This window comes from Gracilinanus agilis, chromosome 1, assembly GCF_016433145.1.
Source record: "Gracilinanus agilis isolate LMUSP501 chromosome 1, AgileGrace, whole genome shotgun sequence".
NCBI classification, from domain to species: Eukaryota; Metazoa; Chordata; class Mammalia; order Didelphimorphia; family Didelphidae; genus Gracilinanus; species Gracilinanus agilis.
The window spans coordinates 540,696,501-540,708,621 of record NC_058130.1 but is presented as its reverse complement, the minus strand read 5'-3'; the positions used below and the strand labels follow the sequence as shown (position 1 = coordinate 540,708,621).

Below are 12,121 nucleotides of genomic sequence, written 5' to 3'. Positions count from 1 at the left end.
GGATTTACATTGTCCTAAAGAAAGCAGAGAATAATTCAAGGCCTCAAAGCATCAATCTGAGCATAACACTATTACCCTCAGATAGAGGTAAATGTATATGCTTATTTCTAAAACTTTATTGAAGATATATCAATGCAGTGTTTTAGAAACCTTCTTCTCTAGATTAGCAAATATATCTTTTTGCCCAATGTTGTAATCTTTACATGGGTATATTTTCAGGTGAATAACATCTGCAGAAATTACTGAGATGACAAAGGACCGCTAATTTGCATGCATGTGGCCAAGCCAACCCTGTCCATTATGGGTTATTTTCTCGTTTTTGTCGGTAATGATGCTAGAGAACAGGTAACTGTAAAGTTGGGTCAGATCATGATTAGGAACCCATTTAAGAGAAATTGGGGCGCGAGAGAAAGGAACAAACATTTAACATTAACATCTAATATGTGCCAAGCATAGTGTTTTTTATTACTATATCTCTTTTGATCCTTACATCAAGCCCATGAGATAGATGCTATTATCTTGCCTATGTTCTTTCAGCTGAGAAAACTTGAGTCTCACAGAGACACAGAATTAAGTGTCTGAGGTAAGATTGGAATTCATTTCTTCTTATTCCAGACTACTGGGCCACCAGTTGGAGCCTTCCCTGCCTATGTTATTTATTCCCTTGCATAACATACTATATTTGCCCTAATTTTTCATTTGTTAGGAATACCATTTACACTAGATATCTTGTTTGCAGACTCCATACTCCAAATATAGTCCTTACAGGGCTAACTCACCTATAAATATTTACTTAAGATAGTCAGTTTTTGTTTGATCATTTCTGAAACTTTTCCCATTGAGCCAAAGGCATGAACTTTATTGTAGGAGTGTCACCATAAAATAATTTTTTCTCTTGATGAAAATGTGAAGTACACGGAATTACACGTCCTCTAGTTAGGGAATGTAATAAAAAGCTTGACAAATGGAAATACTGGCTTTGAATGATCCAATAAATCTGATTGCCATAAAGGTTAACATTGCTTTTTATAGCAAAACATACAAAATAATGTACTATGAGGAAAAAAACTTGGTTTTCTTTTTTGGTAGATTGCCAGTCATGCCCTCCAAGGGTCTCTGAAGTCAACAGAACACCTAAATGCAACTATCTGGGCATTATGGAATGGACCACTGGACCAAATATCATTCCATTGAACAGGTATTTATTGAGATGTTTCATATATGAAATTTCCTATTTTCATCTATTGTCTATTAAAAAAACAGTGTGAACTAATGGATAAAGTAATAAAAAAGCATGGCAAATACTGACTTTGAATGATGCAATATATCTGATTGCCATAAAGGTTAACATTGCTTTTTATAGCAGGATTTCAAGCCTGGAAGATCTGGGTTCCAGTGTCCCCCTGACACTAGCAGCGGGATCATGACAGTGGCACCCAGTGAACTGTAGGCTATTCTCTAAGACTATCTAATTATAGATTAGATCTATATGGATATGGATCTATATATATATGGATCTACTTCCCTCAAGTGTTCCCATACTCTTGAAACCAGAGACCATTGAAATCTTGAAGTCCATTGAAAAAGAGACTTTGGAGTTTTCTACCATTTATTAATTATTTATAGTCAGGCCTAAGGGTCTAGGACTTTGAAAATATTTTGTATTTCTTCTTCAACATCTCCAATCTTTTCCTTTCAGTTTAAGCAGACCTAAACCATCCTTTCATATACCTTCTTGGGAAGTGGAGAGGAGTGGGAGGGAGGGGAAAAAATGAGACATAGATTTCAGGACATAGCTAATGTGAAAATTTGTTTCTCTTGGAGATGCTTATTTATTATAATTTAATAATTATAATGAACAAATTGTATGTATTATATCATTGTGTTACATAATCATATGTTATGTATAAAAATATAAACATAAATGGTAACAAAAAAGAGTATAGGATCTTTGGATCCTATGTTTAGAATTGGAACAAACCTTAAAAGAGCAACTAATTCCAACTCATTTTACATATGGGGAAAATAAGTCAATAAGATCTCTTAATAATACGGCTCTCGGATTTAATTGCTAGATTCATTGGTCACATCATTATCCATAGAATAAACCACATTTTAGGCCTTCCTCTGTGCCTTTTAATAGATAGTTCCCTATCCTCAGTATCCCCATTGTTCCTTCTTCTTCATCAGATTTTTACCCATCTTTCAAAGCTCCAGTCCCATCCTTCAAAAACCCTAGGCCTTTTCTCTCTCCTCTAAACTCCTACGTGACCCTCATCTTACACTCTCTCATGTTGTTAGAGATGGCAATGATAATGATAACTCCTGGTATCATAAAGTTTTAAATGTTTACAAAGTATTTTGAATGTATTATCTCCGTAGTCCATGCTCATTTGGCCTGTAGAGACCGTCTCATGGAGCATACTCAGAGTTGTGGTTGGTACTCATCCTCTTGGTTCTGGTTGATAATGTGGGACCTTTGGAACCTGCTTCTGGGCATGTGATGACCTAGCACTAAAAGGACTTTGCATTTTAGTTCAGGGTTGTAAATGTTGATAGGTGTCTGGGTCATCTTCTCTTTCTTCTCTCCCCTCCTGATAGACAGGGAGGCAGGTGGGTAGGGTGTATAACCTTTGCTAAAAGAAGAAAGTTTCCAGCCCCTTTTGTGGTAGGAAATGTACTATGTATCCACACTCTTTGAGAAGAGGTATGATGGAGAAATGGGCAGAACTTTATTCTCCCTACCCTCTCTTCTGCTCCCATGGAACAGGGATTCAGCTAGGTGAGCTTGTGCCCTGGGGCCCAAGCAGACTTTTCCATTTCATATTTCCTTTCTTGAGTAGGTAACTGAACTTAGTTTATGAGTCAGGAATGTGTAGGCTTGGAGATAACCTTGTTAATTTGGGAGGTGGGGAGGCCCTGGGTACCATCTAGTTGCAGATGACTGGCCATCTGGGGAGGAGCTGTGGTCAACTCCTCCAGAATTCTTAGAGATAATGACCAGCAACAACAGGATTGACCCAAGACTACCCAGTTCAGCAGCAGACATATATCAAGAGATATTTGGACCATGAAGACCTGAGGCAAAACAGAAAATGCCTAATTAGCAGTCCTACTAATTGCCTTCTGTTCTGATAGTTTAAATAACAGCTTTCCAATGGTTGTAACGGTAGTTATATTATTGAATTTTGTTTAAATCATTTTGTCTCACGTGCATTTGTGAATGATCTGTGTTTTGTATTCCCTTCATGCATAGGAATAAATTACCTGTCCGTTAACCTGATTTATATTGTATCCTGGGTAACTTTTTATGCTCTGTTTTTGGGGAAGCCTTAGGTGGCACAGTGAATAGCGTGCCAGGTCCAGAGTCAGGAGTTCAAATTTGGCCTCAGATAACTTACTAGCGATGTAGCCAGGGGCAAGTTTCTTAACCATGCTTCTTCCCTCAGTTTCCTCATCTGTCAAATGAGCTGGAGGAATGGGCAAACCGCTACAGTATCTTTGCGAAGAGAACCCCAAATGGGGAGGACACGACTGAGCAATAGCAAAGCTTTTTGACCTTGGGTCTTAGGTTACAGGTGGAAAATGAGAGAATTGGACTAGATCTATACCAATTCTTAGATCTTTCCAAGCTCTGACGTTTTCTGTGATTCTGTATGTCATGTTCCCTAAGCTGAATTGGAGCTTCCTTTCCACCTTTCACCCTTTTTATACTCCTTTCCCCCACCCCAAGATCTAGCCCAGTACCTTACACAAAATACCAGTTTTTCATTTAAATTTGGCTATTGAATGATCATAGCTAGACTTGGCCAGAGTCGCCCCTGCTGTTAAGCCTCCTTCTTTCTTCCCCAACATCTGGAGACGGATTTTTGTTTGGGTGATTGAGAAAATAAAACAAGGAAAACAAGGGCTAGCATTTCATCCCCTTAGGCAAAAAGAGGCCCTTTCAAATTAGAGGTGGCAGGCACCAAAGCACTTTACTCAGTGGGCAAGGAAACATATTAGCATCTATTTGTCTTCAAGCGTTCTCTCTCCCGGGTAGAAACTTTTAAACACTGGAAATGAAGTTGGGGGGTCCTTTGTTCAGCAATTTCTGCTGGCTCGGTTTCCTCATTCATGCAATTAAAAATGCCAAATGCAACCACAGTCTCTCCTCTCTTCGGCTATTGGAGTGACCTTCCTCGTTTGCTACAGGTTTCCCGAGGAACGAATCAAGTCTCCCTCGCCTCTTTTTCCTCTCTCTCCCTCCCGTCTCTCTGGTTCGGCTCCGCGCGCTGGGCCGGGGAGGCGCCTATGGCTGCCTCCTACGACAACGGGGGTGTGTTCACTTCTTTCTGGGACAATCTCCAAAAAACCAAAGCAGACGGAGATAGGACTTTCTGTCTGCTGCTGCTGTTGCTGCCGCTGAGGCTTCGGAGGCACTGAGCCCCGCTCAGAGAGAGCTGCGCTGCCCAGCTCGGGGGGCACAAGGCAGAGTGGGGCTGACACTTCCCGGTCAAGGACAAGGATGGCCAGGGTACGGAACAGCACCCCAGCAGCTGCTCCAGTGCCTCGGTGGCTCCGGCGGCTTTTCTTTCTGCTGCTGTACCCGCTTTCTGCAGCTGCTGCTTCTCCGGAGCCAGAGACCGGCTTTAGCCTCCATCCGCCCTATTTCAACCTGGCCGAGGCAGCGAGGATCTCAGCCACTGCCACCTGCGGGGAAGAGCCCGAGGGCGCGAGGCCCCGGCCCGAGCTCTACTGTAAGCTGGTGGGGGGGCCCATAGCGTCCACCACCGGCCACACTATCCAGGTAAGAGAGTGGCGGCGGCGGGCGAGGGGGCAGCAGCTCAGGTTGCGTGAAGAAGGTGCAGGTTGTCCAGGACTGAGTCTCCTGAAGGCCTTTGGGAGAAGAGGGGATGGTACAGTGAGTGCCACCTCCCAGGACGCTCCGAGAATTACCCAGAGGGAACAACCCCAGCCCGAGGCAGAGGACTGAGAGCGCTTGCAGCCAGCCTTAAGGAGAAGGGTATTGGATCTGAAGCCAAAGGACTTTCTGATTGGTGGCTTAGAATCCTGTAAGCAGAGGCAAAGTGGATCTCACTTTTCCTCCGCTGCAAAAAAGAGAGTCCTGAGCTAGACCTTAAAGCTTCACGACAGGAGACGACAAAGAAAAGAAGTGTCTTTTGAGGGGAATTTTTAGAGAAAGTCCCAAGTTCACTTTGGTGCTGGGAGATGCCAGGACAACCAAGATAAACTTCTGCTTAGTTCCCAACTTGCCCTTCTTCTCTTTAGGGATATTTTTGCTCCTTGTTCATAGGTCAATAGTATCGACTAGGTAGATGTGACAAGGTATGTGACCTTAGGCAAATGCCTTCTTTCACAAGCTAGAGCTGGAAATGACTTAGAGATCTTCTAATGAGAGTCCCCTCTTATTCATAAGGAAATCGATTTCCAAGGTTAAGTGAAGTTCACATTAGGTAGGTAGTGGTCGAGCTAGAATTCAAACTCAGGTCTTTTGATCTCAAATCCTTTATTATTTATTATACTGTGGACCACAAATATACTTATTCTAAAGCCGCACTTTCATTGTGGTACAGGTAAAGCCAATGAGATCTGTAATTAGGATGGGGTAACTGGGGCTCTACTTAAAATGGGTGCTTTTTTTTTTAAATTTAAAGAGGATGCTGATAACATTTGCAGTCTTTCAGCAGCATAGTAACAGCTTTAGAACCCAGTTAACAAAAATGTTTTAAATAGCAAATTATTAGATGGTGAGCTGAGGTAAAAATTTCCCTCTACTCCACTTCCGATTTCTGAATTGATTGTGTTTGCCCCACGGCTGTGTTAGTGGAGTTTAAGTTCCCCAGAATTTAAAGCTTAAAAGGCTCTCTTCGTTGATGTTTGTGGACCAATTTCTAGTGCTTTGGAGAGGCTTACCACCACAGAGGTGGCAGGATAATAATTTTTCAACACAGCAGCTCTTAAAGACTGGCTGTTTATTAAGTTATAGAGGGGTTGTGATATGGGTTGGTGGTGGGTCTTAGTTCTTGGAGATAGTGAAGTTTTGAAGACTATTTGCACAACTGACCTCAGAGGACTGGTGTGAAGATAGTGTTTTGTAATGCACCTTATGGATGTGAATTACTATTGTAGTGCAAAGGGATTTTAGATATCAATTCAAACCCTTTCTTAAAAATTTATAAATATGTTACATTCTTTTTTTTTAACCCTTACCTTTCACCTTAGAATCAATACTGTGCATTGGTTCCAAGGCAGAAGAGTGGTAAGGGCTAGGCAATGTGTTAAGTGACTTGCCCAGGGTCACACAACTAGGAAGTGTCTGAGGGCAGATTTGAACCCAGGACCTCCCTTCTCTAGGTCTGGCTCTCAATCCACTGAACTACCCAGCAGCCCCCTGTTACATTGTTAAAAATATTCCCAGGGTTCAAGTTCCACCTTTTACACTTCATAGTTATATGATCTTGAGGAAATCACTTAAGGTTTCTATGCCTCAGTTTCCTCATCTGTGAAAAAAGGATAATTGTGTCTATAGGACATATCTTTCGGCATTGTTTTGAAGAAACAAAAGTATAAAGCGTTAGAGAATTGTGAATTATTAATATTGCTGTAGATAGGGCTAGAGAAAGGATAGTTTCTGCCCTCAAGTTATTCTCAATCGGAATTAATTATACTCTGATTCATAACCCTATAGGCAAAAGAGGAAAAAAACTTTCTTAGATCACTCAGCATATGCCAGCCTTGTAGGCCAGGGTGTAACTTTCAGGAAAAGAATATTGTCAGATATGGAATCTTATTCTCTGAAAGTCAAGGGTGGAGAAAAGCCAGGTTGTGTTGGGGTATCTGTCTTCTTTCTAGGATGAGGGCAACGGACAGCATTTGCTGGTTTGAGAGAGTCTTGGTTGGGGACAAGAAAAGGAAAGCAAAGGGGTTGAGGCTAGTTTATTAGACCATGCTTCAGCCAGGTGTTTTGGCAGCAGCTGGTTCAAACTTGTTTCTTTGGAAATGAGAGGAGAGAAGAAAAGGGAAGAGAGATTAAAATTCACCAGTCTCTTTTATTACAATCAGTGGTGATTGTTCTAGGTTGGGCTGGCAATGTATAGTTTCAGAAGGGACAGAACACTGAAGTAACCCAAGACAACTGCTTCTCTGAACTTTCATTAAACAGAACAAAGCAAAATTCCCTCGCACCACCCTGGATTGAGAAACTAATCTGGAGAAAAAAAAGTTAAAAGTTGGAACATGACAGGATTAAAAAAAAAAAACAACCCCCCCCCCAAAAAAAAACCCTTCCCTTCCACTTTAGAATCAATATTATGTACTGGTTCCAAGGCAGAAGAGCAGTAAAAACTAGGCAACGGGGGTTGAGTGACTTGCCCAGGGTCACACAATTAGGAGGTGTCTGGGGCCAGATTTGAACCCAGGGTCTCCTGTCTCTTGGCCTGGCTCTCAATCCACTGAACTATTTAGCTGCCCCCATGACTTTGGATTTTTAAAAAGTCTTATTTTTTATAAGTTAGTGGCAACTCCATAATTACAGATTTGGCATCTGGATCATGTTCTGTGTGAGTCAATAGCCAAGGTCCTTTTTATTTATTTATTTATTTTTGTTTTGTTTTGTTTTTTGTTTTTTAAACCCTTGTACTTCGGTGTATTGTCTCATAGGTGGAAGATTGGTAAGGGTGGGCAATGGGGGGTCAAGTGACTTGCCCAGGGTCACACAGCTGGGAAGTGGCTGAGTCCGGGTTTGAACCTAGGACCTCCTGTCTCTAGGCCTGACTCTCACTCTACTGAGCTACCCAGCTGCCCCCAAGGTCCTTTTTATTTTAAAATTTTTATAGTGGACCTCAGTTCCTCCAAATCTAAACCTATACTTTCCCTACCCAGCCATTCTCTCCTTTTTCAAGAAGTCAAGTGTGAAAAGATTTATATAAATTGATGCAAAGTGAAGTAAGCAGAACCAGAAGAACACTGTACACAATGATAACAAGATTTCTTAGTGATCAGCTGAGAATAAGCTAGTTATTCTCAGCAATGCAGTGATCTAAGACAATCCCAGAGACTCATGATGAAAAATGCATCTTCTCTCTGAGAAAGATCTGATGGAGTCTGAATGCAGACTAAAAACATACTATATTTCATTTTCTTTGTTATTCTTTTTTTCCATTTGAGAACTCTTCCACAAAATGACCAATACGGAAAAATGTTTTACATGATTATATATGTAAAATCTATATCAGATTACTTGTCATCTGAGGGGAACAGGAAAGAAAAGAGGGAATTTAGAACTTAAAGCTTCAAAAATGATTATTAAAAAAGTTTTTTATATGTAGTAGGGAAAAAAGAATATATCATTTAAAAAAAGAAGGCAGCAGCATAACAGGACTTTGGTAGGTTCTGGTTCTGGCTTTGCTGCTGCTTCTTATCTGTGTGACTAGACAAATTCCTTCCCTTTTTGGGCCATAAGTTTCCTCAACTGTGAAATTCCTTTCAACACAAGATTTGTGATCTTATGTTCCTGTGCAGCTAAGTGATCCAGTAGATAGAGCATTGGACCTAGAGTCAGGAAGACCTCACTTCGAATTTAGTTACTAACTGTGAGACTATGGGCCAGTCCCTTAACCTCTGTTTGCCTCAGATTCCTCAACTGTAAAGTGGGGATAATAGCACCTACTCGACAGATGATACCCTTCTAATGGCAGAAAGTGGAGAAGAATTAAGAAATCTCTTGATGAGGATGAAAGAAGAGACTGTAAAACCTGACTTGAAGCTTCACATTAAAAAAGCTAAAACAAAAACCAAGATCTTGGCAATTAGTTTTATCACTTCCTGGCAAACAGAGAGAGAAGAAATGGAATCAGTGTCCGATTTTATATTCGTGGGCTCAAAGCACTGCTGACAGTGACTACAGCTATGAAATTAATAGAGACTTGGGGCTTAGTGGATTGAGAGCCAGCTCTGGAGATGGAGGTCCTGGGTTCAAATTTGACCTTAGACACTTTTTAGCTACATGTTCCTGGGCAAGTCACTTAAGCCCCATTGCCTAGCCTTTACTGCTTTTCTGCCTTGGAACCAATACGCCAGGGGTCGGCAACCTTTTTGGCCGTGAGAGCCATAAACGCCACATTTTTTAAAATGTAATTTCATGAGAGCCATGCAGTGCTCACAGTGCGCGCTCCTGTAATAGCACCTGAAAAAAAATGATTTTATGGCTCCTGCAGAAAGAGCCATATGTTGCCGACCCCTGTAATACACAGTAAGATGGAAGGTAACAGTTATTAAAAAAAGAAATTAAAAGACATTTGTTCCTTTGAAGGAAAGCTATGGAAAATATGGACAGCATACTAAAAAGCAGAGACATTACTTTGCTGACAAAGGTTTGTATAGTTAAAGCTTTGATTTTTCCAGGAGCAAATGGAGGCTGTGAGAATTGGATTGTAAGAAAAGTTGAATGCTTGTAAGATTAACACTTTTGTGGTGCTGGAGAAGACTTTTGATAGTCCCTTGGACAGCAAGGAGACCAAATCCATCAATGTTTATAGAAATTAATCTTGACTCTTCACTGAAAGGTCAAATACTGAAGTCGAAGCTTAAATACTTTGGCCAGAGAATAAGGCAGGAATCATTGGAAAAGACCCTGATATTGGCAAAGATTGAAGGCAAAAGTTGAAGGAGAAGGCAGAGAATGAGATGGATAGCTAAAGTCATAGAAGCAACGAACATTGGCCTGGACAGACTTTGGGAGATAGAGGATGTTTAGAAGGACCTAGAGAGCTATGGTCCATGAGGAGTCAGACATGACTGAACGACTAAGCAATGACACAGGGTTGAGGATCGAATGAGATAGGATTGGTAAAGAACCTAGCTCAGTGTAGTATACTATATGGCAGATACTTAATAAATGCTCATTTCCTTCCTTACCACTTATTACTGATGAGACTTTGGGCACATGGTATGGCCATTCCAAGCCTTAGTTTCCTGATCTATAAAATGAAGAGTTTGGACTATTTAGCCATCTAAGAATTCTAACCTTATGCTTCTGCGTTGCAAGCTACAATAGGGCGGAAAATTGTTATACTGTAGTTACGTGTACTTCTGGAGCATGGGCCACTCTAATAGAAGGCCAGCCAAAAGGTTGGAATAGATGGAGATCCTTTCCTGCCTGAATGATCTTTACAAGTCTGAGTCTGTTTACAGACACCAAAGTGGAGAGATATAGGCAGGCACAGAGGATAGGAGCAGCAAGAGTTGCTTAATACCCTCTGGATTAGGAAACAGTGGGTTATGAGAAGATGGGAGGACAATGCATAAATCAGATTTCATTTAGTGTCCAAAAGAAGAAACAATTATTAGCAAATTTGTTAATTATTGCCACATTTATTTATTGTGAAGGTCTTAGGATCCCATATTTAGAACTGGAAGGATCATCAAAGTCCATCTAGTTCAACTCCCTTATTTTACAAATGAGGAATGGAGGTCAAATGATTTATACAAGATCTCGCAGAGAGTAGGTAGTAGAGATAGGTTTCCAACCTATGTCTCTTGCCTCCAAATTCAGTGCCTTTTCCACTGTATCTTTGTTTAGTCATTTTTCAGTCATGTCTGATTCTTCATAATTTCATTTGGGATTTTCTTGGCAAAGATGTAGGAGTGGTTTGCCTTTTCCTTCTCCAGCTTATTTTACAGATGAGGAAATGGAGGCAAACAGAGTTAAGCGACTTGCTTAGAGTCATATTGTTAGTAAGAGTCTGAGGCTATATTTGAATTCTGGACTTCCTGGCTCCAGGCTTGGCACTGTATCCTCTGGGCTGCTGCCCATTGTATCACATATCCATACCCTCATATGTTAACTTCCAGTTCTAATATTCTCCAAGTCTCAGTAAGTCCCTGTGCCAGTATGACACTGTTATGTGACAGAGACTAGATCATTGTTTAGGAAACAACTAGCATTTATACAGCTCTTTACAAATATTATCTCATTTGATTCTTATAACTCTATGAGGTAGGGGCTATTATTTCTTCCATTTTACAGATGTGAATACTGAGGTAGACACTTTAAGTCACTTGCCCAGGGCCCCATGGCTAGTAAGTGTCTGCGGCAGGATGTGAAGTCATGTTTTCCTTATCCTAGACCAGTGATAGTGAACCTTTTAGAGATGGAGTGCCTGGTCTAGCCCCTACCCCTTTCTCTCCCAGAGACTGAGTGCCATGCTCTACCTCCCCCCATCTCACCCCCAGCTCCCCTCCTTACCTCAGACAGGGGAGGGAGGAAGTACTCCTGTTGGACTGCTAGGCAAAGGGGAGGGTGATGTGAAAAATATGTCATCAGGTGCAGGTAGAGAGGGGGAAGGGAGTGGCTTGAGAGTTCTGCCACTTGCCAGCTACCCATCTTACCCTTTGTATGTTCTCATTGGGCTGCTGGGCAGAGAGGCAGGGGATGTGAAAAAAAATGTCATTAGGTAAGGTGGTGGAGGGAGGGGAGCCGCTCTGCCTGAGTCCCTCTGCCTTTCTAGTAACAAACTCTGGGGGTGGGAGTCAGGGGGAAGGTGGCAATGTGCCCACAGAGAGTGTTCTGTGTGGCATCTTTGGCACGTGTGCCATAGTTTCACCATCACTGCCCTAGACCCAGACCACATTGTGCCACCTTGTTTTGAACATTATTTCTTACTGGTAGGTGTTAATGATGAAACAGATAACTTAGTTCAAGCAAACAGATTCTGATAGGTAGTAACAGAAATGGATGTGTAATTCTACTTAATGAATTTCATTTTTCTTTACTAACATTAACTCAGATTAAGGTATGACAGATTACATGGAGAAGACAAATATAAAAGAGAATCTCCTCCTCCTCCTCCTCCTCCTCCTTCTCCTCCTTCTCTTCTCCTCCTCCTCCTTCTCTTCTCCTCCTCCTTCTCCTCCTTCTCCTCCTCCTCCTCCTCCTCCTTCTCCTCCTCCTCCTCCTTCTCCTCCTCCTTCTCCTCCTCCTCCTCCTTCTCCTCCTCCTCCTCCTTCTCCTTTTACACTCTTTCTAAGAGGCTTTTAAAAAATCTGTTTATTATCTCACTCAAATAAATACATGGATTAATCACTTGATTTTCTCCTGCTGGCACCATAGAAAGACACA

At 41.5% G+C, this 12,121-nt stretch overlaps 1 protein-coding gene across 1 annotated transcript in view; it reads left to right on the top strand.

Moving 5' to 3' along the window:
- The first annotated feature begins 4,507 nt into the window (after positions 1–4,507).
- The window catches only part of LAMA3 (laminin subunit alpha 3), a 337,939-nt gene continuing 330,325 nt past the window's right edge, over positions 4,508–12,121 (top strand). The window contains exon 1 of the mRNA XM_044682964.1: positions 4,508–4,789. Within this exon, the coding sequence (XP_044538899.1) occupies positions 4,508–4,789 (282 nt within the window). The remainder of the gene's footprint in view (positions 4,790–12,121) is intronic.